Source organism: Lathyrus oleraceus, chromosome 6 (genome assembly GCF_024323335.1).
Source record: "Lathyrus oleraceus cultivar Zhongwan6 chromosome 6, CAAS_Psat_ZW6_1.0, whole genome shotgun sequence".
NCBI lineage: Eukaryota > Viridiplantae > Streptophyta > Magnoliopsida > Fabales > Fabaceae > Lathyrus > Lathyrus oleraceus.
Genome location: NC_066584.1, coordinates 297,080,436 through 297,107,983, shown reverse-complemented (window position 1 = coordinate 297,107,983; position 27,548 = coordinate 297,080,436). Strand labels below are relative to the sequence as shown.

General features: G+C 35.3%; 1 protein-coding gene across 1 annotated transcript; it reads left to right on the top strand.

Annotated features, from left to right (window-relative positions):
- Positions 1–21,575: 21,575 nt before the first annotated feature.
- Positions 21,576–23,467, top strand: LOC127095293 (uncharacterized). The gene is made up of 3 exons (XM_051034004.1): positions 21,576–22,152; positions 22,342–22,565; positions 23,444–23,467. The coding sequence occupies exons 1-3, from the start codon at positions 21,576–21,578 to the stop codon at positions 23,465–23,467; spliced, it is 825 nt and encodes a 274-aa protein (XP_050889961.1).
- The last annotated feature ends 4,081 nt before the right edge of the window (positions 23,468–27,548 follow it).

Here is a 27,548-nt window from a genome sequence, read left to right as displayed (position 1 = left end):
GATATTTTAGTTAAAACATTTTTCCTTTCTTTAATATTTTCTAATTATTCCAAGATTTTTTTTATTTTCAAATTCAAGGGAGGAAAAACTATTTTTTGAAGTGGAGAAAATATGTTTTAACTTACTTATTTTTGGTTCTAGAATAGAAGAGCGGCACCATCTGTGAGAATCGACTTATGATCCCTACGATTTCCATGAATTCACGTTCTCTCTTATCTTCTCAGTTTATAACTTCCTCCGATCACCGTAGCGAAAGAATTCACGATCAAGTGCAAAAATCCATAGCACCTTGATTCATCCAAGCATAATCTTGATTATATCTCCCCATATTTCCAGATCTTCAGTTCCTACAATTTTTGATGATGGCTGGATCTAAGGTTACCAAATCCTTCGTTACGTGCGAAGCTGCTTCTACTGCTTTAACAACAAGCAATCAACCTCTTTCTCCGCCAAAAAACACTATAGATCCTGAAACGGTTGTTTCGCTACATTCAGATTTGGTTCAAGATTCGTAGTTGGCCAGATCGATTCAAGTAAAATGTATAGAGGTTCATGTTCCACCTCCAATTTCACAACCTGAAGACTTGCCTGACCTTCACACTCTTCATGCAAACCTCGATATACAAGGTGCTAATAAACTATTGAGCAACATGTTTAACATTGTTCCATATCAAAATTCACTCGTCTTTTAATTAAGGTTTCAACACCTAGAAGAAAGCCTTCACAATGCTCCCTCCCGCAAAAATATAGTTCAAGAAGTTGGTTCAGGAAAAAACTAGTGTTGACATCCCAAAATCAGTTGGGACAAAGAGAGACGAAGCTCCTCAGTTCAAGGATCGATGTAAAAGCAAGACGTATCAGACTCCTTCTCCCAGTCCTGGTGGAGACCAAGGTAGTGATGCTTCATCCCCGACTAAAGCAGAAAATGACATGTAAAAGGTACGACCAAAGCACCCACTGTCACTAAGAGTCTTGGATAGTAAAATCCCGAAGTCTATGGAAAAGCCACCCAAGATGGGCAATTATGATGGAAAAGGAGATCCTGACAAACATATGCAGCTAGTGAATAACCGACTTAGTTACTTTAGCATTGATGGTGTGTCCAAGTGCAAGTTGTGTTGCGTTAATCCTGGTCAGACCGGCCTGGTCATAGCTCAATTGTCTACCCTACAAAAGTATCAATTATTGAACATAATTCCATGAGAGGTTTTCTGTGCAATTCACAGCCCGAGAAAGCCTGTAGCTGAAGATCTCCTAAGAGGGACCATGCATGGTAAGAAAGAAGGTTTGAATTCATATATAAACCAATTCACATAGGTCCGTGTAGAGGTAGGAGGGACTCAAGAAGGTCTTCAACGATGGATCTTTGAGAATGGCATACTAAGAGACCACCCTTTCAGGCATAAGTTAGGAAAGAGGAAGGTAAAATTTATCCGAGAAATGTTAACCATGGTCAAGCCTTATGTGACATTGGAAGAGAAGTTGACTATGCATTTTGACAAACCTATTTTTATCGAATCTCGCTATAATCTCCTCACCAGGAAAGAATCCCACCAACATCAGGATGACTCTTATCGGAGAATGTTGGTAAAGTACGACAAGTACACCCCCTTGACGGTTTCACATGATAAAATTTATTAAGACTGTGTGAATGATCTAGCCTCTATGCATTAAACACAGCCACTACCCGCCCATAGGGATATCTGGCGTAATGGTTTTTGTTGGCGATGGAAACGATATCCAAGCATTAAATTATCAATTTCTTATTGTTCCTTGAAGGAGTGTTTACAACTGTATATTTGGATGCCCCTTTGCATCCATATTGGATTTTGTGGCCTTGCTAGTTCGCCTCAAACTTAAATATCACAACCTACAAGAAGAACTGACTATCATTAGTGCCGACCTAGATGGAGAAAAGAGAATATACATGGCTCTCTAGAAAGATCAGGGAGAAGGAATAGCTATGGAGGTTTATGTCACTTCCATCATCAGGAAACTCAACAAGATGGGAATTTGTCCTTCAAAAAGTGGTTAAACCGATCAAAAAAATACCGAATGAATAAGCTGAGGCTAGCCCCCCTGGTTATATTTCTTATTCTTTAATCATATAAGATATTATACTTGAATCATTTTACCACTTATATATATATATATATATATATATATATATATATATATATATATATATATATATATATATATATATATATATATATATATATATATATATATATATATATATATATATATATATATATATATATATATATATATATATATTTGTCAATCGTAAAATAAAGTGAAGCTTTCTGAAACATTCTTTTATGTATGACTATGCATAGCAGCAGGAAAATATAGGGTACAACCAGATATTTATGCCCAACGCACATAAATCCAGGGGTGTTATCAGAGAAGTTTTACACATCCGGCTAAAGAAATCAATCCCCCATATAAAGTCAGGGGTGTTTTCAAAGATACTTTGTACGTTCGACTAAAGTAATGAATCCCCCACATAAAGTCAGGGGTGCTATCAAAGATGCTTTGTATGTCCGACTAAAGTAATCAATCCACCATATAAAGTAAGGGGTGTCATCGAAGACTCTTTGTATGCCCGTCTAAAGCAATAAATCATACATATAAAGTCAAGGGTGCTGTTAAAGACACTTTATACGTCTGGCTAAAGTAATCAATTCCTCACAGGCAATAATGACCCACCCCTATCTGGCAGTTAGCTACTCTAGACTCCATGGTAGGTTGACCACATGTCTACCTCTGATTGGGTTTTCATCTAGCAGAGGGAAGGGGAACCGACCTTTGGTCAAGAACGACCATAGTAGCATCCAATAAACTTCAAGGGAAAACCTCGTAAGTTCTCAAAAAGTTTGAGATATGCACTTAGGATCATATAAAATGCCTTACAATAGGTAACGAAAAGAATAAAAATTATAGTCCCTCTTTCATTGTCATAATGACATTCAATAAACTTTAAGGGAAGATCTCGTAAGTTCATAAATATTTGGATCTATGCACTCAAGATCAAACAAATAAACCTCAAACAAGTAACAAAACACATTTCATTCAATACAAGAAATAATCTCTACATACTCTTTCATTACAAGGTACTAGCAAATAGTACCACACAAAAAATTAAAATTAGATTAAAATAAAAAAGGTGAATAGAGTGGTCTGACGGACCTACATGTGTAGAGAAATGATTTATCCATCTATGATGTCTTGATACGGCCTGATTTACACCCTGGAAAGCATAAAAGGATTGTGAAAATATTCTACCTGATCCAAAGAATTTTCAAATGACTGTAAAATCTCTCCTCAAGGGTGGAACTCGTACAGTCACCCAGCTACTGAGTCAATGAAACTTTATGAGAATGCAAGAACTCTGATTCTTTGTGAGCAGACCCTAAACTGTTTCGAACGAAAGAAAAAGCTTGGTATTTCACTGCCATGACCCTCACCAGATAAGCCACCTAGTCGGAAAGAGAACCAACAAACTTTAAGGGAAGCCAAATATTTTTCACCCCATAAAGAGAGGTAAAAGTTTCCTTTGATTCATGCATGTACATATCCCTCTAAAGCATCAAGTTGTGGATGTTAACCTTAATCTGTTGATTTTCACCACGGTGGTCGTTGAACTAGAAATCTTCCCAGTGACTGGATGCATCAAAAGCCAGAGCAGTCGAGGCACACCATGTATACCTTTCCATATTTCTATTTCTTTCTCTAGAAAGGGCCCAAAAACTATAACCAAGTAAGCACAATCCTCATCCAAAGAAGGAGTTCAACGACTTTTTGCATGACGAGAGCCAGATCCCGGCAGTAAAGGTAAGTAGTAAAACATGGGGAATTCAAGAATGTCAGGCAGTTCTTCATAATGACATTATTCTTAACCAGCCATACTCCTTGTAATAGAAGCTGGAACTACTCTTCATTGTCCATACATTATGCATACGGTTATGAGTAAACAAATACACTGGGGATATTCAGATTAAAAACATTGAAAGACCCAAAAGCTTCAAAGCTTACCAAAAATGGTTCATCTCTCTTCCCGAGAGTGGGCTCTTATCAAGAATTGGACACCAATAATACGCTTCATGCGTTTCTTATCAACATCTGCCATCGGGGAAATATCCCTTATATATCCCAGGTTGCTAATAAAGTTCACTAACCCAACCTTCTGAAACTGAGCCTCATCGAAGAGATCATTTTCATTGTATAAAAAAAGTGATTACTAAGTAGAAAGTGACCCTCGGTCCAATACTTGGAGAATAATCCAGCACATCTACCCTTCATTCCACTATTGACATCATAAATTGCATCATGAGCTCCAGGGGTGACCAGAAAGAACCAATCTTCAAAGAGCGGAAGCTTCAGAAGACGTTCAACCCCGTGAAAAGTTTACTTGAGATAGAGTAATTTGTTGCTCCTAGTTTGGGATGTCGAGTCACTATGACATTTGAAAAGATGAAGGAAGAGCGACACGCAAGGTTTTCTAATCACGTACTCACAACAATACTGATAGACTTTCATGTACGCCCAATATGTAGGGTAAAGTTGCAAGGGAGCAACTGCCAAATGCTTTAGAACCTCTATCTCAAAAATAGGGAAGGGGAAACGAAACTCCGTGGAAGAAAAAACATATTCATAAAAAGGAATAGCGTAACTGTCATGTGTGTTGCATATTCTTTCGTCTTCAAAAGGACTCAAGGTTCCCCATTTAGAAAATAAACCATCTTCTGTAAAAGCATCGTCAAGACCACCTAGTTTAGAAAAACTAGAAACATTTAAAGAACAACAAGATTCATATCCTTCTGAGACCTGTGAATACCTTCTTATGATTTCTTATTTATATTGCACTAACTTTGCAGTTGCAAGAAAATGAAATTCAAAAGAACGGAATAGTTAACTATTAAACTGGTAAAGAAAGACTCAGAAAAAATGCTACTTATTTCCTTGAAAGAAAGTTATATTATGGAATGCAAAAAGGTATCACCAAACACGTCTAATAACTTAAATGCAATACTCAAGAGTTTCGATTCCCAAGAACCATAATGATAATATCTATGAAAAGATGCATGAAGTATGTAACATTAAATGCATGGTTCCTTAAGAAGTGGAATGCTTCTTATTCATCTATCTTAAAATGATCAAGGGGTCGATATTTGGGGTTGCAATATCAAACTCCCACCTACTTTAAACATAGGCAGGGGCTTGGGGGAAACTGTTATGGGCGGACCAGATTAACCCCATATTTTTCTAGGCCGACTAAATCTCTCTCTCCCTCTCTCTCTCAGTGCCAAATTTAGGTAACAAGTTTCAAATTCATTTCACTCTTATCACTCATATAATGACTTAAGGTTCAGAGTGTTAACCTTGCAGGTCTCCCCATTCCACCATGTCAGAAGCTACAATCCGCCATCACCATCATTCACCTTCTCATTTCTGGTTGCATGATGAAATAAAATTCAAGAAATAACGCAAGGAGAAATTTCTTAGAACCCTAAGGTTTCACATAACATTTGTCACGATAAAATTAAAACATGCCAAGGTTATTATTAGAAAGCTTTAAAACAGACAACAAGTTTATTGTGATTAAAGGAACGTGAATAATATTATCAAGCTCTTGACTAAGCTCATTAAGTTGAGCTTCTTGGACATAAATAAGTGTTTCTACATCACAAATAATAGGTGATTCCATGCTACCATATATTTCCATAACAAATGCATTATACTCTTCAGGTAAGTCATCAACTATGTAATCGATTTGATCCTGCTTCAAGATCGAGTCTTCTACTGCTAGAAGATATTTTGGAATTGATTAAAATCTTAGCATAAATTCCATAATTGAGTGATTACCTATCTTGGTAAACTTTAATTCTAATCTTAATCGACTAACTTTTTATTTCATTTGTGCATTGAAGTATTTATTGGTTTTATCCCAAACTTTATATGAATGTTCGCACGATACAACCATAGGAAAAATTGATTCATAGATTTAGATTCCATATGAATAATGATTGGTCTTGGACAATACATGCCCATGTATTCATCAGAGAAATTATTTTTTAGCCGATATTGATCAGTCTTGAAATTCAACAAAATTTGGGGATTCACCACAAATTTATGCATCTTTTATTTAATAATCATCCCTTCCACCTATTGATTCCATACGAGATAATGTTTTTCATGTAATTTGGTCGAGAGCTTCAGCCCAAACAAATTTTCCGAGTTCGATGTAGTGAAGATTAAAGATATATATTATATTAAGCTGGATCTTTATGAAGGAATGCAGAATTTATGGAGTTGATATAGTTGCATCAGAGTGAGAAGCATTGATTATTTTGAGAAGAACTATAGAGAAGTTTGGATAGTGTCGCGACGGGAAAAATCACAGAGTCGCCACCATATTTTAGTCATTCCTTAGGAATATGGAAAATAATGATAAAAATGTAAAGAAAAATGATAAGATGGCCATCGCGACCAAATATGGGTTCGGGAGTCAGTTAAGTGAGGGAAATGTGTTATGCACCCCTCACCTTCGTTGTACTCAAGGGGAACTTTCTCTAGCCTAGGGTTTAGTGTGTTTGTCTAAAGGAATATTTGCATGCTAATTATTTCTACTTGCTTTTATTCACTTGATATTTACAAAAAAAAAGAATTAAAGAGGGAAATGTTAGTTTTAGGGTTAGGGGACTCACCTTCGTTTTACAACCTTGTGCCTACATATTTCTCATCGAGTGAGGAGAAAAATCAGAGTCATCATAGTTTGTAATTTTGTTGGTTGATTGATTTTTGCTTGTGTAAAGAGTTTCATCACACGAGGCGAAAGATGTTACTTGACACGCGGGACGTAAAAGAAAAGATTTGATGTTTTTAGTTGATTTTAAGGTGTTTTGAGTTGTGAAAAGGTTAGTTAATTTTGATTAAGAAAAACTTTTTGATCGGGTCTCGTGAATTATTTACAAGTGAAGAGTTTTGTGTTTGGTATTTTTAGAATTTAAATGAAATAAGAGGAGATTTTGTATTTTTTTGAAATTAAATAAAATGAAAGAGTATTTTTAATATTTTTGAATTAAATGAAAAAAAAAGTATTTTGTTATTTGATGGATTAAAAGAAATTTGTATCCTATAAATTAAAACTAAATTAACAATTTAAGTAAGTTAATTAAATAACTAAATTGATCACTCAACTAATCAACTACTATAACTAAATCAAAAATATAAGTTCAAAAATTATATTAAAAAAACTACAATCATTAGACAACTAGATTAGGATTAGTCCAAAGCACATGAGATATATGACTCAGTGAGAGAGTGTTATCTCAATAAGATTTAGTGGGCTTAAATTAAGTTACAATCAATTCCTAAAAGAAAAAAAAGTAATAATAATAATAATAAACAAAATAGAATTAAGGGGGGCTGAATTAATGAAGTGAAAACAGAATAAGAAACCTACTTCGTTTGAAGGGGGCGGTGTTTCGCGATCTGGGTGTTGTTGAGGAGGCGCAACCACAATTGCGGGTTGTGTGGTGGGCAGCATGGTGGAGAGATTTTTTTAATGTAGGAATAGTGGTTATGGTAGATGTATGATGGATGGTAATTATTTGTTTATGATAGTGTGTTGGTTTTGCATGTTATGAGAGTTTATGATGTGGAATGGTGAAGATTTGTGTATTTGATCTTGTAGGGGGAGTGTGGTATTGTTAGTATGTCTGAGATAATATGGTCTCTCTTCTCCTTTTTATAGCCTTAGTATTATGTCACTTATGAAAATGAATAAAGCAAATTAATTAGAATCGAGAACTTTGTCCTCCATGGTTAATTCCCTCTTCAATTTTGATGATTTTGTCTATGAATGTTTTGGAAATTTTGATGATTTTCTCTGTGAGTGTTTTGGAAGTTTTGATGATTTTATCTGTGAGTGATTTGGAAATTTTGATGATGTTGTCTGTAAGTGTTTTGGAAACATTTATATACCTTTCAAAAATCATTTATTTTGCAGAAAAAGAAAAAACTAAATAAAAAATATACATGTGTAATAGTAACATCTAACTAAAATAATAATTAAAAAAACAAATATTAATAACAAAAGTAAATTAATAGTTAAGAATAATTATAATAACTTAAATAATAATAAAAGGTTAAAATTAGAGGGGGAAAAGAAAGAAAGAAAAGAAAAGCGAAAAAAAATGAATGGGGGATTTGAGATAAAATACGACTAAAATCTATATAATAGTAAAATGTCTGAATAAAATCGGAGTATGACAGATAGATGAAACCACCATTATTACTTTTATCAATTGAAGCTTGAAGAAGCAAATATCGATTTAAGATTAAAGAAGTGTGGATGAACCAGAACCACTTTTTATACCATATTAGAAGTGAAATGATTTTATTCTCTATATATTATTTTCAAACTTTCTTTTAACTTACAATAACAATACAATATACATTGATGTAGTTGATAGAACTCTAACGGCTAAGAAAAATCTAACAAAGCTCAACCTACTTTCTTAACTGATACTAACATGACCTAACTGTCTTTAACAACTTATTAACAATCCATAATAAACTCTGTTAGTTTGATCTATGAATCTTGCTTGGTCTTTTGGCTTTCATTTCTAACAAATAAAATCAGATGTATCATTTTCAATTAAGATGGAGATTATTGACATTCTTTAAAAATCTACATGTTGAAGGAGACTCATGTCGCTTAGTATTATAAAGAAAGAAGAATACCAAAATTATATATATATATATATATATATATATATATATATATATATATATATATATATATATATATATATATATATATATATATATGGTTAAATATGTCAGGAAATTGAATGTTGACATATTTAACCATAAATAAATAAATAAATAAATAAATAAATATATATATATATATATATATATATATATATATATATATATATATATATATATATATATATATATATATATATATATATATATATATATAGTTAAATATGTCACGGGTCCTCATAAATATGTCAACATTCAATTTTTAGTACCTATAAAAATTTTCTTCAAACAATGATCCTCGCAAACTTTTTCGTCCCTAAAATTGGTCCCTCTCGTTAGTTTCCACTAACTGAGACTTATGTGACATGCCAAATGTGTAATTTTGTTTTGACATGTAAAATAATTCTTAAATTAATTTTTTTTATTAAAGGCAAGCGCAGAAGACTTGAAACCCTAATTTTTTTTCAATGGCTTTTCATCTTGTTCCTTTATCTTCTCCCCTCCGTGTCTTTCACCATAATTTCGTATTCTTCATCTTCTTTGTTGCAATTCGTTTTATTTGTCTTCCTCAACTACAATTTGTTTACTAATAGTATGACATCTTCATTAAGGCAAAGCAAATCAGTATCGTATCATTCCCCAAGTATGACCAACCGTCCAGTGAGAAGGTGTGAGTGTAATGCTCATATGATATTATACCATTGCGAGAACGAACATAATAAAAGGAGAATTTTCTGGAGATGTCAGTTTTGGTAAAATAAGAAAACTTGTAATTTATTCATTTTAGATGATGATATTGCACAAGGAAAGGATGATTATGTAACTGTAGATGAAGAATGGAGAAAATATGAGGGCAAGGTGAGGGAGATGCAAGCTGTTGAAACTTTGAAGGAGATGTATGAATCTTCAATAAAGAAGAACAAGAGGTTGCAGGTCAAGATTAAGTCAGAGGCATTTTGGGGAAAGCTGAAGTCAATGAGGTGTAAATGTTAAAATGATCTACTATTGTTCTTCTAAGTTTGTAATATTGTTTAATTAATTTTGTAATGTTCACTTGGTATGAACTATAATTTTATCTAATTGATTTTGTAAAGTTCACTTGGTATGACATATAATTTTATGTAAATTATTTTGTCAGATTCAATTGGTAATTTGAAATGACCTGTAATTTGGTTCAGTTATGCATTGTACTATAATTTTGACATAATGTGACCTATAACTTTGACATAATGTGACCTATTAATTTGAATTGGTATGACCTATAATTTTGACTCAATGTGATCCATAATTTTGATATAGAAATGCAAACAGATTTCACCAAAGAGTAATTGCAGACATCTCATTACATATTCAGTACATTACATATCAAAATATATGTTGATCCAAATAAAAATATTAATTAATACATTCATTACATTACAATACACCTGTCTTATCAAAATAGTAACGTCTTCTTCAAAATAGAAACATAAACATAACATAAATATCTAACATCAACTACATCTTCACTGGGTTAGCCCCTTGCAAAAAAAATTCCAACTTTTTGATATTCTACCACCACCAAGAAATTCTTCTATGATTTCCTCTTCAGTTATCACCAAAGGATCATCAGGTTTTTTACTAGGTCCGGATACATCCTTTTATTTTCAGGGTCTTCAGCCTTTCACTCTGTCTTTTTGCACCATTCACATCATCATTCTTCTTGAACCGACTCTTGACCTGGGATAAAAAGATAATAGGAATAATAAAGATGAATTAAGAAGGAATAAATATTATCATAACAGGTTTTAATACTTACTGGTTCACTGCAACTTGGCTTTGGTGAAGATAATCCCAAGAGTTTGAAGGGTTTGTTTTTGCAGACTTTTGGTTGTTTACCAAAGAAAACCTTGACACCACTTGACTTTGATTCACTTGGCTTGATAGATGATTTGTTAACACTCAAAGGTTGAATGTTCAAAATATCATCATCCCCAAGTAATGAAGCCAAAGTCTCAGCATTCCAAGCACAAAACTTATCCAAACCTAAAGATTATATAGGTTGTTCCTTATTGATAATTGACTCATTGACATTAGGTTCCTTATTGACAGTTGGCTCATTAACATTAGGTTCCTTATTAACAGTTGGCTCATTGATAGTTGACTCATCAACACTAGATCTCTCATTAACTTTTGTCTTCTTTGGCTAGGTCTTTTTTAACTTTGTTCCAGTCTTACTGCACCTCTAAAGCCTGAAAATTATATATATATATATATATATATATATATATATATATATATATATATATATATATATATATATATATATATATATATATATATATATATATATATATATATATATATATATATATATATATATATATATATATATATATATATATATATATATATATATATATATATTAATGTTGCACTTGTCAGAAGCCTTTAAAACTTGTATTTGGTTTATTTTCTCTTATAATCTTTTGTTAGACACTACTACAAATAATCTCATTTCACCTCGGACACAAAGGGGGTATATCATCGGTTACACATGTGAGGTAATGAAAGACGACATGAAAACCTGCCACTTTATCTATCGGTTTTTGAATAATCAAGACGAAAAGTGACACTGGTCATGAGTTTTATCCCTAACAACTGCATTTTTTGGACTTTCAAAACTGCACAACTTGTTACCTCGGTTTTTAACAATAATCGATGGGTAAAGTCCCGTTTAAAAGTTTTTATTTTTAGTTTTTTTTTTTTGTTTTAATCTGCAAAACATCAAATTTATTGACAAATTCTAAATCATCTTCATCATCATCAACAATAACACCAATAACAACAACAAAAACAAAATCAATAGAATCCTTAAATATTAAATCTCAACAACAACAATAACAACAACAACAACAAAATCCATGAAATTTTAAATATTAAATCTCGACAACATTAACAACAATGACAAATAAACAAAATTAATAGAATCGCTAAATACTAAATTTCAACAACAACAATAATATTAAACATTTTACTTGATGCAACTACAACTAACATTAATAAGTTAATTTCATATTTTCCTAACTAACATTAAAAATGTTTAACAAGAATTACTAGATAAAAGATTACGTTAAGAAACTAACTATGAAATATTTTTTTGCGCTTGCTTTCATTATCATTGTTTTCAATATGTTAAGTTTAAATTTTAGCATTTTGCATCCAAGATGAATAGTTGTGTCATTCACGTTTTGATTGGCTAGTGAGAATTTCACACGGATCACTAATGTTTTTTGAAAGTATTTTTGAACTACAATAAAAAATATGTTGTAAAGAGAAAATTTATGTAAGAATCATTTTTCTTACATGTGAAAAATACAAGTCAAGAATTTGTTGATTCAATCAAAATTACACAAAAAGTTGATTAATAGATGAGCATTGATTAACATTAATACAAGACATTTTGTCAGATTATGTCAATGATTGAAGAACTTTATGTGAACATGGAAGTTGCACCATTAGTTTTTCAACCCGATTTTTGACATGTGACAATTCTTAAAGTGATTTAGCTTCAAGTGATTATGATATTTGTGGTGGAGTATGATAATTCTATTAAACTATGATTGTTGATAAAGACCGTGTAAATATTCTTCGAGTATTTAGCTTAAATTTATTATACCCTTTATGAGGAAATATGATTTTCATTTATGATTTATTGTAAAGACAATATAAAGTTCTTTAAGGTGAAATATGATAGTTCGTTTGATTTTTAAATTTAGACAAAGATAATGTAAAAATTGAGTGGTGTAACTTTAAGTGACTATATTTATTGTGGTGGAGTATGTTTGTTCTTTTGAACTATAATTATTTGTGAAAACAATGGAAACAAATGTATCATTTTCAATCAAAGTGAAAATTATTAAAATTGATTAAAAATACAAATGTTTAAGAAGTCTGGTATCGTCTAATATTGTAAAGGAATGGAAAGTTCAATACTATATATATTTACTTTAATGTTTTGTTATAAGTTGCACAAGTAAGATGCATTTTTAGTTTGAATTTGATTTCTTTTTTCTTTTTTCTTATACTCTTGTATATAGTTAGATGCTTGACTTGGAATATATGTATTCTAATATTTTTCACATAATATTTATTCTTTAATTATCATTTGAAAACAAATGTGATTTTAGTTCTATTTTAGATTCTCAAAATTATGTTATTGCGTTATGATTTTACTCTTTATTTTTTCTATATCGATTTTTTCCGACACCTGGCTCATCGTTTTTAATGTGACCCTACCCCTCTAACTCAAAACCCTATTAGATAAATGTAAAGTCGGTTCTAATTATTTCATTAAAACGACTATATTGAATAAGATATATGTTTAATTTATTTAATAAGTTAGTTCAAATAATTTATAATTGAAAACTTATAGTTTTTTTCTTCTCCACTTTACTATGTTATCTTAATTGAAAAATAAAAAATAATTAAATATATCTTTATATATTATTTACTACTTATCAACTATTATTTTTTATCAAAAACTACACATTAAATAAATTAATTTATAAATTATTGATTAATTTATCAGCTAACTATTATTTTTATCAAATAAATTCAATATTAATTCAATTGCTAAAATAATTAATATAATTAATTGATTGACATTAATATTTATTTATATTTATGTGTTAGTATAAATAAATTATTAATATTTATAAATTAATGGCTTTAAAAAATGTTAAATTAATTAGCTTATTTATTATGTATTAATTTATCAATTACCTTCTTTTTTATCGAATAAATGAAATTCTTCTAATGACACACATGGTTTCTCTTATATATATATATATATATATATATATATATATATATATATATATATATATATATATATATATATATATATATATATATATCATCAATGACACTGTGATCGTAGCTTTGAACATCTTTGTTTATCAAAGATTTTGTTGCCTCCATCAGAGTCTCCAAGAAATTTGAGGACGAAGACTCTGAGTTAGTGTTACTAATAGGTGAAAGGATTTCATCGTAAACTTTTTATATAATCCTGTCAAAATTCGTTCGACTCAAGTGACCCTCGTACTCTCTCATGCAATTATTCCAAATTCTATTTCTATCATGGGCAGTAAGGGGAATGGGGCATTCCCCTGAATGATTACAACTTTGTATTGAAGACATAACAAAAGTGCAAAAGGAGAGTGAAAAGGGGAAAGAAAACAATACCTAACATTTGAGATTGCAGAAAAATCGAACGATGGATAAAGTAGAAGTTCATCCGTAAAACTTGAAAGGAATATCACTAGCTTTGGTAAATAAGAAAAGTGAAAAAAAAATAAGTCCTTTTTATTTAAAATAAGCTTGCAACAGTCAAGAATTTGTACCGAACCAGAGTAATGATGATAAGTGGAAGTTCTCATAAAAACCATAATGACGAAGAGAGAGAAAGATTTGTCATCATTGAAATGATTGACGTCCAGTAACTAGCCGGATAAGAGGCCTGACTTAAGAAAGAAGAAATTCCAAGATCATCTTGTCTGAACACTTCAATCCAATAGGACCTTGTGATCGGGGGGCTTATGTATATCATGTAATTCTTTAAGTCCGAGATTTTGCAAGCCGGTGTACAAGAGTAAGCAAGTCAGATAAACATGATCCTAAGAAAGTCAGAGCAGGTCAAAATAAAGTAGCACTATCAAACTATATGCAGGTTAAATTTGATCTCAGAGTAACCGCGGTCGGGGAATATGAATGATCACATAGAAAGGTTATTGAACACCTCCATGATTGCATAGAGGTTATGGAAATTAATAGTAGAAACGTTACTTGATCATTATGGGCGACGACAAATGTTATTGAGGGTGACTTTAACATAGGAAATGAAGAGGCATCCTTAAATGGATCATTAATGAGGGAATGAGTATAAAAGGAGAGTTCCCAAATGAGGAAGGAGACGATAACTCATACCTCTTAACTTAATAAGACGATTGTGATCTCTCATGGGCTAAACTTCAGAGAGATTTCTCCAAATAATGTTTAACAAGAACAATACCATATTAGAAATGAAATGATTTCATTCTCTATATATCATTTTCAAAGTTTCTTTTTAGCTTACAACAACAATACAATATATATTTATGTAGTTGATATAACTCTAACTGCTAACAAAATTCTAACAAAACTTAACCTACTTTCTTAACTGATACTAATAGGACCTAACTGTCTTTAACAATCTATTAACAATCCATAACAAACTATGTTAGTTTGATCTATGAAGCTTGGTCTTTTGGCTTTCATTTCTAACATAATAAAAATATATATATCATTTTCAATCAAGATGGAGATTATTGACCTTCGTTAAAAATATACATATTGAAGGAGACTCATGTCGCTTAGTATTGTAAAGAAAGAATTATATTTGATTTATTTTCTCTTATAATCTTTTGTTAAAGTATTGTAAAATGTAGTAAGATATTTTCTTTGATTAGTGTAGGTGTACTAGAGGGTGAGGGGTGATTCAATGTAGTTTATATGTTGTAAATTTTTTCATAATGTGTTATTATATGGTTGTTGGTGGACAACAGCCATTGTTTTTCTCTTGTGTTATGATTGCGCGCTTTATCTTTTCTATGTACATTTTTTCCAACAACTAGCATCATAGTTTTAAATTAGATCTAAGGATAAGAGTTCTTAATATGCTTTATAATTGTAGTTTTGAATGATACGTATTTCTCTTTGCATCTAAGGAATTCTAAGGGTGGTGGAACGATTGTTTGTTGCACTCCTCTTCTGTACAAGTGGTTTATTTCGCACTTGCCTCAGACGCCTGCTTTTGTGGAGAACAAACAATGTCTAAGGTGGTCTCAGAAACTTATGTCTCTCACTAATGATGATATAGTTTGGTATGATCCGTCCTTAAGCGGTATGGAGATTATTGATAGTTGTGGTGAATTCTCTAATGTGCCTCTCATTGGTACACAAGCAGGAATTAGCTACAACCCTGCTTTGGATCGTCGTCAACTTGGGTTCCCCTTGAGAGACAAGCCTAATAACACTTTGTTAGAAGGTCTTTTCTATCAAGAGGGTAAAGATCCCCAACATTTAAAGCAGAAGATTGTGCATGGTTGGCAAAATGTGCATAGGAAAGGAAAATTCGAGCTTGGTCTGTGCAATTGTGTAGGTTTGGAAGCTTACACTCTTTGGGTAAAGAAGAAAGCTATGGAGTTGAAGATGCCTTATCCATGTGAAAGACCTATGTCTATGGTTGTGGTTGATCCATTAACTCTCCATAACCAAGATGTAGAGGAGTTAGAAGACGCGCTCATCAAGATGAAGCAAGATAAGGATATGTGGGAAGAGCGTTTCCATGTTTTGAGCAAGAAGCATGAAGAGTTGTAGTTGGAGTCTAACGACAAAGATGCATTGATTGAGCTACTTGAAGACCGAGTGACAGAGAGAGCCAGAGGTTTCATCTTCTAGTATGCCTCAGCCTTCCGTTGCTTGGAAGAAGATTGTTGACCAGCTTGTCCTCGAGAAGACTCAGATGAAGGCTTCTTTTGAGACCGAGATTTGTCGCATTCGAAGGAAGTATGCACCTTCAGCCAGATCTTCTGACGTTGTTGTTAGGGATCCTTAGGATGACTAGTCTCCTTTTCTCTTGCATCTTTTTATTTTGGTTTCTGAAATTGTACTCAGTGTAGTCCTTCCAATTTATATAAATAAAAAGAGACTTTTGTTCATATCCAAATATTGCAATTTAAGCTTTATATATTTGCAAATGATTTAGAAAGTTCCTTGGAAAATAAAATAATCAAAGCATTGCATTTCATGCATCATTTGCATAAGCAAGTTTTTGCCAGGTGTATGATTGGTGTTCTTCGGTGCCTTAGCCAAGCTGACTCACCGGTACAACACCAGAGCTAATCGTCCAAAGAACATGGAACACCTTGAGCAAGAGAACCGAGATTTGAAAGAGGAGATTTCCCGACTGACTGCCATGATGGAGTCAGATATTGCTGCCCAAAGCCAAGCTTCTCCAACGCCTGCAACTCCGCCTGCGAGGACAGTTATTTCCGAAGTGGTTACCTCTACCGTGTCTGCTGCCACCGCCCACTTCGCGCCAAACCTGCCTGTCGGATTTCCGTGGGGAATGCCGCCCAATTTTGTGCCAAAAGGTTTCGCTCCTACTTTTGCTTCCATGCCGACATCTAGCCCGGTCATGTCTGTGCCACCTCCAGTTGTGCACACTTTGCCTCGTGTAGAGGACACCATCTATCATTTCGAGCCGTCTGAGGGCCCGGATGTCTATGAGAAGATGGATGAGATTAAGGACCAATTTCTTGAGCTGCGCAAGGAATTGAAAATGCTGAGAGGCAAAGATCTGTTTGGGAAGAGTGCTACTAAACTGTGCTTAGTACCCAATGTGAAAATCCCAGTGAAATTCAAAGTGCCTGACTTTGAGAAGTACAAAGGGAATTCTTGTCCACTCAGTCATCTTGTGATGTATGCCTGCAAGATGTCAACCCAGACAGATAATGACCAGTTGCTGATTCACTATTTCCAGGATAGCCTGACAAGTGCTGTGCTCCGTTGGTATATGGGTTTAGATAGTGCAAGCATCCTGTTGATTCTAAGTGTTGGCAGCAATTTTGGTAAAACAAAGAGTGTTCACAAGATGTCATGTGCCATGTCTTAACATGAGATATCCTATGTACCTGCTGGAGTTCAAGAACATGTGCATGCATGATTGTTTCAGAATGCCACATACAATGACAAGGCTTCTGATATTGGACGTACCTGCTGGAGCTTAAATGAAAGCCATGTTCATGCAGGATTGTTTCAGATGACATACACAATGTCATGACATCTGATATGGCTGTACCTGCTGGAAGTTATAAAAGGAGTTATTGGATTATGCAGGATTTTTCCAGGATGTCAGACCCGATGTCATGACATCCTGTACACAGAAAATTCAGTATGAATGTCTGGTGTTTTGTGGTTGCACAATTAATGGCAATCTTTGGATGATTGAAGATATGGCTAGCTGGCGCATTCAATCATGGATTACAACCAGATTTACTTATTTTCCAAGGAGATCTAAACAACTGTTATAAAAAGATTTGATTGGAAAATAGATTTAGGGTTTTCAAGATGTCCAAGCCCAGCTGGATGCTTCTATAAAAAAGGACTTAGAAAACTTGTTTGAACACACAACCAAGACTGAGCGAAATACAGAGAGAGAGCTAGGGTTTGTGTCTGTTTAGTCGTAAGACTTGTAGGTCATTCAAGTCATCCATTGATGATTGAATTGGACTGATTTGTGGTTGTAATTTATCACTCTAAAGCTGTTAAGCAAGAGTGTGTGTCTACTTGATCAAAGCTGTGAAGCAAGATCAAATGTGTGTCTTCTTGATCAAAGTTGTGAAGCAAGATCAAGAGTGTGTCTTCTTGATTGAAACTGTGAAGTAAAATCAAGAGTGTGTAATTGAAAAGTATTTTCTTTTCAGAAGGGATTGTTGTTTAAAATCACTGGTGTGTGATTGTAAGGGAAGTGAGTGGGTTCTCATATCTAAGAGTGCTTAGGTAGAAGTTACACGGGTAGAGATTAGGTGAGAAAGACTGTAACTTGTTGAAGTGTATGAATAGTCTTTGAACTAATTCTATTTTAGTGAATTTCCTTCCTGGCTTGGTAGCCCCCAGACGTAGGTGAGTTGCACCAAACTGGGTTAACAATTGCTTGTGTTGTTTGCTTTACCATTCTGTTTATTTATCCATTGTGTGTTGACAAATATCAGTGTCGTAACATTACCTTCGACATCTTATATCTGATACCAGAATTTCAATTGGTATCAGAGCAGGCATCCTGCTCTGGTTCTGGGTGAGATCTAGGGGCAATACTTTCTGGTACAATGGAGAGAGATGGAGGATCTGTTCATAGGCCACCAATTTTGGATGGTTCTAACTATGACTATTGGAAACCTCAAATGGTAGCGTTTCTGAAATCCCTTGATAACAAGGCTTGGAAAGCTGTGCTAACATGTTGGGTGCATCCTGTCATCACTAAAGAAGGAGAAGCCACCACTGAGAAGAAGCCTGAAGAACAATGGTCCAAGGAGGAGGATGATCTTGCTCTTGGAAACTCTAAAGCCTTGAATGCAATATTCAATGGGGTAGACAAGAATATTTTCAGGCTGGTAAATAACTGTGAAGTGGCCAAAGATGCTTGGAACATTCTCAAGACCACTCATGAAGGCACCTCTAGGGTAAAGATGTCTAGACTTCAGCTGCTCACCTCCAAGTTTGAAAACTTAAGGATGAAAGAAGATGAAAACATTCATGAATTTCACATGAGTATCCTTGAGATTGCTAATGCTTCAGGAGCCCTGGGAGAGAAGATAACAGATGAAAAGTTGGTAAAAAAAATACTCAGGTCACTCCCTAAGAGATTTGCAATGAAGGTGACTGCCATAGAAGAATATCAAGACATCTCCAACATGAGGGTAGATGAGCTAATTGGTTCCCTCCAAACCTTTGAGTTGGGATTAAATGATGGTGTTGAAAGGAAAACAAAGAGCATTTCCTTTATGTCAAACACAGAAGAGGATAAGAGTTAGGAGGATGAGGAAGATTTGGTCAATGAAGTAGCAATGTTGGGAAGGTAGTTTAATAAACTGTTGAAAAAGATGGATGTAAGATCAAGGGAAAATGTCTAGAACATCCCATCTGACATCAGTAAAACCAACAATACTGGAAGAAGAGCAAGATCAAATGAGAAGATCAAAGAAGGAAAAGAGGTTCAGTGCTATGAATGTGATGGGTATGGACACATCAGGACTGAATGTGGAACCTACCTCAAGAAACAGAAGATGAGTCTTGCTACCACTTGGTCTGATGAAAGTGAAACAGAGGAGGCTGCAAATCTTGTGACAGCAATGACAGGAAGATGGGGATCTGATGGAGACTCAAGTGATGATGAAGTAACTTTTGAAGAGTTGGCCTCTACCTACAGAAAGTTGTGTCACAAAAGTGTAGAGCTGTGCAAACAGGTTGAAAGCCAGAAGAAGGAAATAACTCAACTTGAGAATGAGAAGGCAGAATACTTGGAAACCATCTCCAAGTTACAAACAGAAGCAGCGGTTCTGAATGCCAAGCTAAATCCACAAGCTGAAAATCAGAAGATAGCACAGCTGGAAAGTGAGAAGGCAAACCATGCTAAAACCATCTCTAAATTAAAGACTGAAGTTCTGTTACAAAATTTAAATTGGAAGAAATGACAAAGTATGTAAGAATGTTAAGCAATGTGTCTGATTCCTTATACAAGATTCTTCAAACTGGACAAATAACAGGAGACAAATCTAGTATTGGGTACAATAACTCAAAGCCTGAGAGCAGTTACACTGGTGTCAAACCTCAAGCCAAACTTAAGTGCATTCAAAAACCTGTGATGTCACATCATATGTCACAACACCAGAGGAGAAAACAGTTGAAAGGAAAACACCAAAGATGGAGATGTCATTACTGTGGGAAATTTGGTTATCTGAAGCCTTTCTGCTATAAACTGTATGGCTATCCTAGGCCTGCTCATCATCAGGATCACTATCAATTCAGACCCAAACAACACATGCCTAGCATCAAGAAGCAATGGGTCCCTAAGACTAATGTCACAAGTCTGATAGCTTACATTCCCCTCAGAATCTCAGCCAAAGAAGAATGGTACTTTGATAGTGGATGCTCCAGACACATGACTGGAAACCAAGACCTGCTAACTGATCTGCATCCTCATGCCATGAGTTATGTTACCTTTGGTGATGGTGCAAAGGGGGAAATCAAGGGAATGGGTAGGCTGGATTGCCCAGGAGTTCCTGACCTTGATGATGTCCTACTTGTTAAGGGATTAACTGCTAATCTTATAAGCATCAGTCAACTGTGTGATCAAGGTCTGAATGTAAACTTCACCAAAACTGAATGTCTAATCCTTGACATAAATAATGAAGTAATTATGAGAGGAATCAGGACCAAAGACAATTTCTACATATGGAGCTCTCAATTGGATTATCCCTTTAAGTATTGGTTGAGTACAGATGCTCTCAAGAGTGATGAAAAACAAGGATGGGGGAAATGTCATACAAAGATGTCAAACTGAGAGGTTAGATCAAACAGGTGGACATATGACCAGTCACAGGGAGAATGGAACTGTAGGGACTAAGCCACAAGGGACTCTATGCAAAAAGGCCAAGGACAATATGGAGAAGATTTGGATGACACCTGTAAAAGGTATAGAAGATGATAGCAGATGGGCTCAACTGGGTTGGATGAAACTATTACTGATTGCATACAATGTCACACACGATGTCATAACTTTGTATTATGACTTCCTGAATGCTGAAACTAGGTCCAAAAATCAGATTCAGCACAGATGGATAAAGTATTGCTCTTGCTATTATTACTCCATTAGAAAATTTATGGAAGACAAATTCAGAAGTCTAAAGCTTGGACTGGAACTAGCAGACAAACTTGCAAGGAATTTGGGTAAAATTGAATATGAGGGAGAGAAATTAGGGATTTGGACTCTTGTGAAATTATGGCAGTTAAAGTGGAAAAATAAAGAAAGTAAAAATAGTGTCTGCCCTTTTAAAAGAAAGAGCCACATAAATGATAAATCATTCCCTGACATTGAAAATAGTATCTATTCCCTTAGCACACTCTACCTAAACGCAGCAATCTCCCTCTCCATTCATCTTCTCAGAAAAGCTCAGCTAGGGCAAAGAAACTCTTCTCAAAAGTCCTACAACATGTCTCAACATTCATCATCAACTAGTTCACATTCATCATCTTCTCACCATAGAAAAACTCCCTCAATGGAGTTCGTAGACGAAGATGTGATGGACGTCACTCCACTCTGCATGATACCAGGCGACACCCCAGGTCCCTCGTCCAAAGCTGGAGATAACCAAGGTAATACATTTGGTAACTCCTCTCTCCCAAAAGACATGCATTATGGTGATCGTGCAATAAGGAACCTAGCCACTAGGATTCTGAGAGAAGGGCATGAAGTCAAAGGGGTTTCTACCCCTCTGTCTAGAAGGGAACCCTCTCCTGAGGAAGAACCTCATGCTGATAAAGATGAGGACTCATCTAAATCAGAAAAAGAATGTGCTGCTGAAGGGCTTTGCTCTCTAGGTAAAACCCTACATAGCAAGAAACCAAATGTGCCTCAAGAAAAGATTATTGACCTAGAGGAAGGAAGCACTGAAGGAGAGGATGATCCTTTGGTTCATCTGGTAAAACCGAGTGTAGCTGAAAAACTGAGAACTAAGAAAGGAAAAAGGGTGGCTAAAATGAGAGCTGCTAGAGTGAAAAAGACTGCAGGTATAGGACCCTCAAAACCCTGGAGCAAGGTTGAGGTTGGGAAAAGAAAAGAAAGAGACAGCTCTGATTCTGAGGAGGATGTTAAAGACGATGTCCCAGACATCTCCCCTGCAAAAAGGCAGGCTGTTCAGAAATCTCCTGGCAAGGCTGCTGCTGTCCATCTAGACAATATCTCCTTTCATTTGGAAGATGGAGCAGTAAAGTGGAAATATGTCATTCAGAGAAGAGTAGCCATTGAAAGAGAACTTGGACAAGAAGCTGTAGAGGTAAAGGAAGTAATTGAGCTGATCAAAAATGCTGGACTCATGAAGACTGTGGTAACTCTACCCCAATGCTATCAGGGGTTGGTTAAAGAGTTTATTGTTAATATCCCTGAGGATATTCATGATAAGAACAGCAGGGAGTTTTGCAAGGTATTTGTAAGGGGCAAATGTGTGAAATTTTCACCAAGTGTCATCAACAAGTTCCTAGGAAGAGGAATGGATGGAGGAGTAGACCTAGAAACCACAGACAATGAGGTCTGTAGGGTTATCACAGCTGGCCAAGTTAAGGAATTGCCTAGTAGAAATCACTTATCAGCTGTAAAGCTCAGTGTTAAATATGCCATCTTGCACAAGATTGGCTCAGCTAATTGGATTCCTACTAATCATGCCTATACTATCTCCATCAATCTTGGAATAATCATTCATGCAATTGGAACAAGGGTTAACTATGATTTTGGCAAGTTCATATTTGATCAAACCATTAGACATGCTTCTACAAATGCTGTGAAGTTGCCCATTGCATTCCCATATATCATTTGTGGAATCATCCTGAGTCAACAACCATGAATTCTAAGTGCTAGTGATATTCCAAGCAGGAGAAAGACCCCTCTATCAATTCACTATAAGCTTTTTAAGGGTAGTCATGTCAATGATGTTGTCATGACATCTTCCAGAAGGGAACCTGCATCTCAAGGGAGCCTAATTGACCAACTAAGAGAAACCTGCAAGGAATTGGAGAATGGTATGAATATGGCCAAAGCAAGAAAAGAAGCTTTGGAAGCTCTTATTTGTAGGCTGGAAAAAGAGGAGTTAGAGAAGGCTGGGAAGGATTCAGATGAAAAAGCATAATCTAGTGGCAGCTCTAGGAGCTCTGAGTGTTCTGAAGATGAAGATGAAGGTGAAGGTGATACTTCTTCTTCTGATTAATGGTTCCTTCCTGAATTGAAGACTGGGAGGTGTGGTGGAAGCTGGGTTGCTGTTTGGAAGGCTCTTGTCTTGATTGTTTTTTATTATGTATTTTGTGGCAGTCCTTAGTGATGCCTGTTACGTAATATTTAGGGCTCTTAAAGAGTTCCTTGGATTTGTTCATTGTCTCAGTTGTCACAGCTGTGTATAATGATGGTGTGTACTTCCTGAATATTTTGTTTTAACATGCTTAATGTTATAACATCTTATCTAATATTCTCTGCTAGGCTAATAGACATTTATTTTGTCTCATTGGTCACCTTTGGTCAATTTTGACTAAAAAGGGGGAGAAGTGCTGTTATGGAAGTTGTATGTGGCTGGACTGGAGGACAGCTATTATTGAAAGAAGTGCACAGGTGCTACAACAGTATGTTTGTCTGTTTACAGATGTCAAACAGGATGTCTGATATGGTGCACAGGTGTTGATGTTAAAGCAGATGTCAGTATGACATTCTGGCTGGTACAGGTACTGGAGATCAGTAGCTGTTATGAATGCACAGATTTAGGGGGAGAAGAAGTACCCTGGTGCATTGTGCATTTGTGTGTCTTACTAGTTGCATCCATAACTAGTAATTCTGTTGATTGTTGCATAAATTTTGGGGGAGGAGAAGTACCCTTGTGCATGTGTGTATTACTAGTAGCCATAACTAGTAATTGTTTTGCTTCTGCTGATGATTAAACTTCTATTATGTTGTTTAACTGCTGATAGTTTACCTTGTGAACAAAAAGGACAGATATATGTTTTAGCCAAAATTTGCCAAAGGGGGAGTTTGTTGATTCTAAGTGTTGGCAGCAATTTTGGTAAAACAAAGAGTGTTCACAAGATGTCATGTGCGATGTCTTAACATGAGATATCCTATGTACCTGCTGGAGTCCAAAAACATGTGCATGCAGGATTGTTTCAGAATGCCACATACAATGACAAGGCTTCTGATATTGGATGTACCTGCTGGAGCTTATATGAAAGACATGTTCATGCAGGATTGTTTCAGATGACATACACAATGTCATGACATCTGATATGGTTGTACCTGCTGGAAGTTATAAAAGGAATTATTGGATTATGCAGGATTTTTCCAGGATGTCAGACCCGATGTCATGACATCCTGTACACGGAATATTCAGTATGAATGTCTGGTGTTTTGTGGTTGCACAATTAATGGCAATCTTTGGATGATTGAAGATATAGCTAGCTGGCGCATTCAATCATGGATTACAACCAGATTTACTTATTTTCCAAGGAGATCTAAACAGCTGCTATAAAAAGATTTGATTGGAAAATAGATTTAGGGTTTTCAAGATGTCCAAGCCCAGCTGGATGCTTCTATAAAAAGGGACTTAGAAAACCTGTTTGAACACACAACCAAGACTGAGCGATATACAGAGAGAGAGCTAGGGTTTGTGTCTGTTTACTCGTAAGACTTGTAGGTCATTCAAGTCATCCATTGATGATTGAATTGGACTGATTTGTGGTTGTAATTTGTCACTCTAAAGCTGTTAAGCAAGAGTGTGTGTCTACTTGATCAAAACTGTAAAGCAAGATCAAGTGTGTGTCTTCTTGATCAAAGCTGTGAAGCAAGATCAAGAGTGTGTCTTCTTGATTGAAACTGTGAAGTAAAATCAAGAGTGTGTAATTGAAAAGTATTTTCTTTTCACAAGGGATTGTTGTTTAAAATCATTGGTGTGTGATTGTAAGGGAAGTGAGTGGGTTCTCATATCTAAGAGTGCTTAGGTAGAAGTTGCACGGGTAGAGATTAGGTGACAAAGACTGTAACTTGTTGAAGTGTACGGATAGTCTTTGAACTAATTCTATTTTAGTGAATTTCCTTCCTGGCTTGGTAGCCCCCAGACATAGGTGAGTTGCACCGAACTGGGTTAACAATTGCTTGTGTTGTTTGCTTTACCATTCTGTTTATTTATCCATTGTGTGTTGACAGATATCAGTGTCGTAACATTACCTTCGACATCTTATATCTGATACCAGAATTTCGTATCCGCACTTTCAATGGCCTAGGTGAGGCTTTTGTGAAACAGTACAAGTACAACGTGGATATGGCGCCGGATAGGGACCAGCTAAGGTCCATGTCTCAGAAAGATAAGGAGACATTCTTAGGAGTATGCCCAGCGTTGGAGGGAGTTGGTTGCCCAGATCACTCCTCCTTTGGAGGAGAATGAGATGACGAAAATCTTTCTGAAAACCCTGAGTTCATTTTCTTATGAGCGTATGATCACCAGTGCACCCAGTGGTTTTACCGAAATGGTAAATATGAGGATGAGACTTGAAGAAGGGGTCCGTGAAGGACAATTTTCAAAAGAGGAAGCGTCAACCAGCAAGAAGTATGGGAGTAGTTTCAGTAAGAGGAAAGATAACGAGACCAATGCAATTTCAAGTGGGAGGCAGAGGAGGCCTCAAATCAAAAGAAATCCACCACCCCATCAACATCATCATCACCAAGTATCTTCCGTCATTCCAGTATTTTCAAATCAGCAAACAACACTAATTCAACAACAACAACAACATCAGTATCAGAATCAATGTCAACAACAACCGCAACAACAAACAAACACCTATAACAACAACAATTCCAACAACAACCATCACCAGCAACATAACTTTGAGTGGAAGAAGGTCTCTTTTGACCCGATTCCTATGTCATATGCAGAACTGTACCCATCATTAGTCCTCAAAAATTTGATTCAACCGAGGAATCCATCGCAGATCCCAAAACCACTTCCTTGGTGGTATAAACCTAAACTTCGTTGTGCTTTTCACCAGGGTGCACCTGGGCACGATATCGAAAACTGTTATCCGCTGAAGTACGAGGTGCAAAAGCTTATGAAGAGTGGCATGGTGTCTTTTGAAGATTGTGCGCCTAATGTGAAAGCTAATCCTTTGCCCGCTCATGGGAGTTCTTCAGTGAACATGGTGGACGGTTGTCCAGGTGAATTCAAGGTTTTTGATGTCCGGTTTATTCGAAGATCTTTGGTACAAATGCATAAAGATATTTGTTTGGTGAGTGACTGTGAACATGATCACGATGGTTGTGATATTTGTAGTGTGAACCCAAGGGGGTGTGTTGTAGTGAAAGGGGACATCCAGCATCTGATGGATGAAGGCATGATTTAAATCGTTCAATCCCGTCATGTAGATGACGATGTCAATGTCATTGTGCCTGTTTTTAAACAACCATAGCGGTTGGTGATTCAGTATGATAGCAGCAATAGCAAGGACGTCAATAATAGATCAGTTTCGCCGTTGGTAATACGGTTAGCATGCCCAGTCTCGTATGCATCTGATAAGGCTGTACCGTATCAATACAATGCTACGATGATGGAAAATGGTCAAGAGGTCCCGTTGCCTACAACCAGTTCAGTGGTAAGCATTGCAGATGTTACGAAGGTGACCCTTAGTGGTCGAGTTTTTGGACCGGTGTTCCCGGAGAACAAAGAAGAGTTGAGTATTGGTAAGAAGGTGGAGGTGCCTATTGTAGATCCAGTGGGCTGTTCAAAGGAGAAGTTTGGTGAATCCAGCAATTTGAAAGCCAATAGTGATGATGATGATGAGGTACTCCGACTGATTAAGAGGAGTGAATTTAACGTGGTTGAGCAGTTGCTCCAGACCCCCTCAAAGATTTATGTGTTGTCTCTGCTTTTGAATTCTGAAGCGCACAGAGAAGCACTCCAGAGAGTTCTTGAACAGGCATATGTGGAGCAAGATGTTATTGTGGATCAATTTGATCACATTGTGGCTAACATTGTGAGCAAATTCTTTACTTTGAATGATAGCAAATTGTGTGATCATTGTCTAATTGTTGGTTGTGCATTATTTTACATGTTTCATTTGTGTTTTTAGCCTATACTATTGTTTCGTGTCTATACATAAAGATTCACATTGATACATTTCTTAAAAGAACTCATAAAAACTGTTTTGTGTCAGTATGTATCGATACATGTTCATCTGCATCGATACATAAATTTGTTTTAAATCACAAAACGTTTTTGCTTCAGTATGTATCGATCCATACGAGTCTTGTATCGATACATGCTTAGTTAAAATGTTCTATGTATCGATACATACGAGCTTTGTATCGATACATGCTTAGTTAAAAAGTTCTATGTATCGATACATACGAGCTTTGTATCGATACATGCTTGTATTAATTCTCT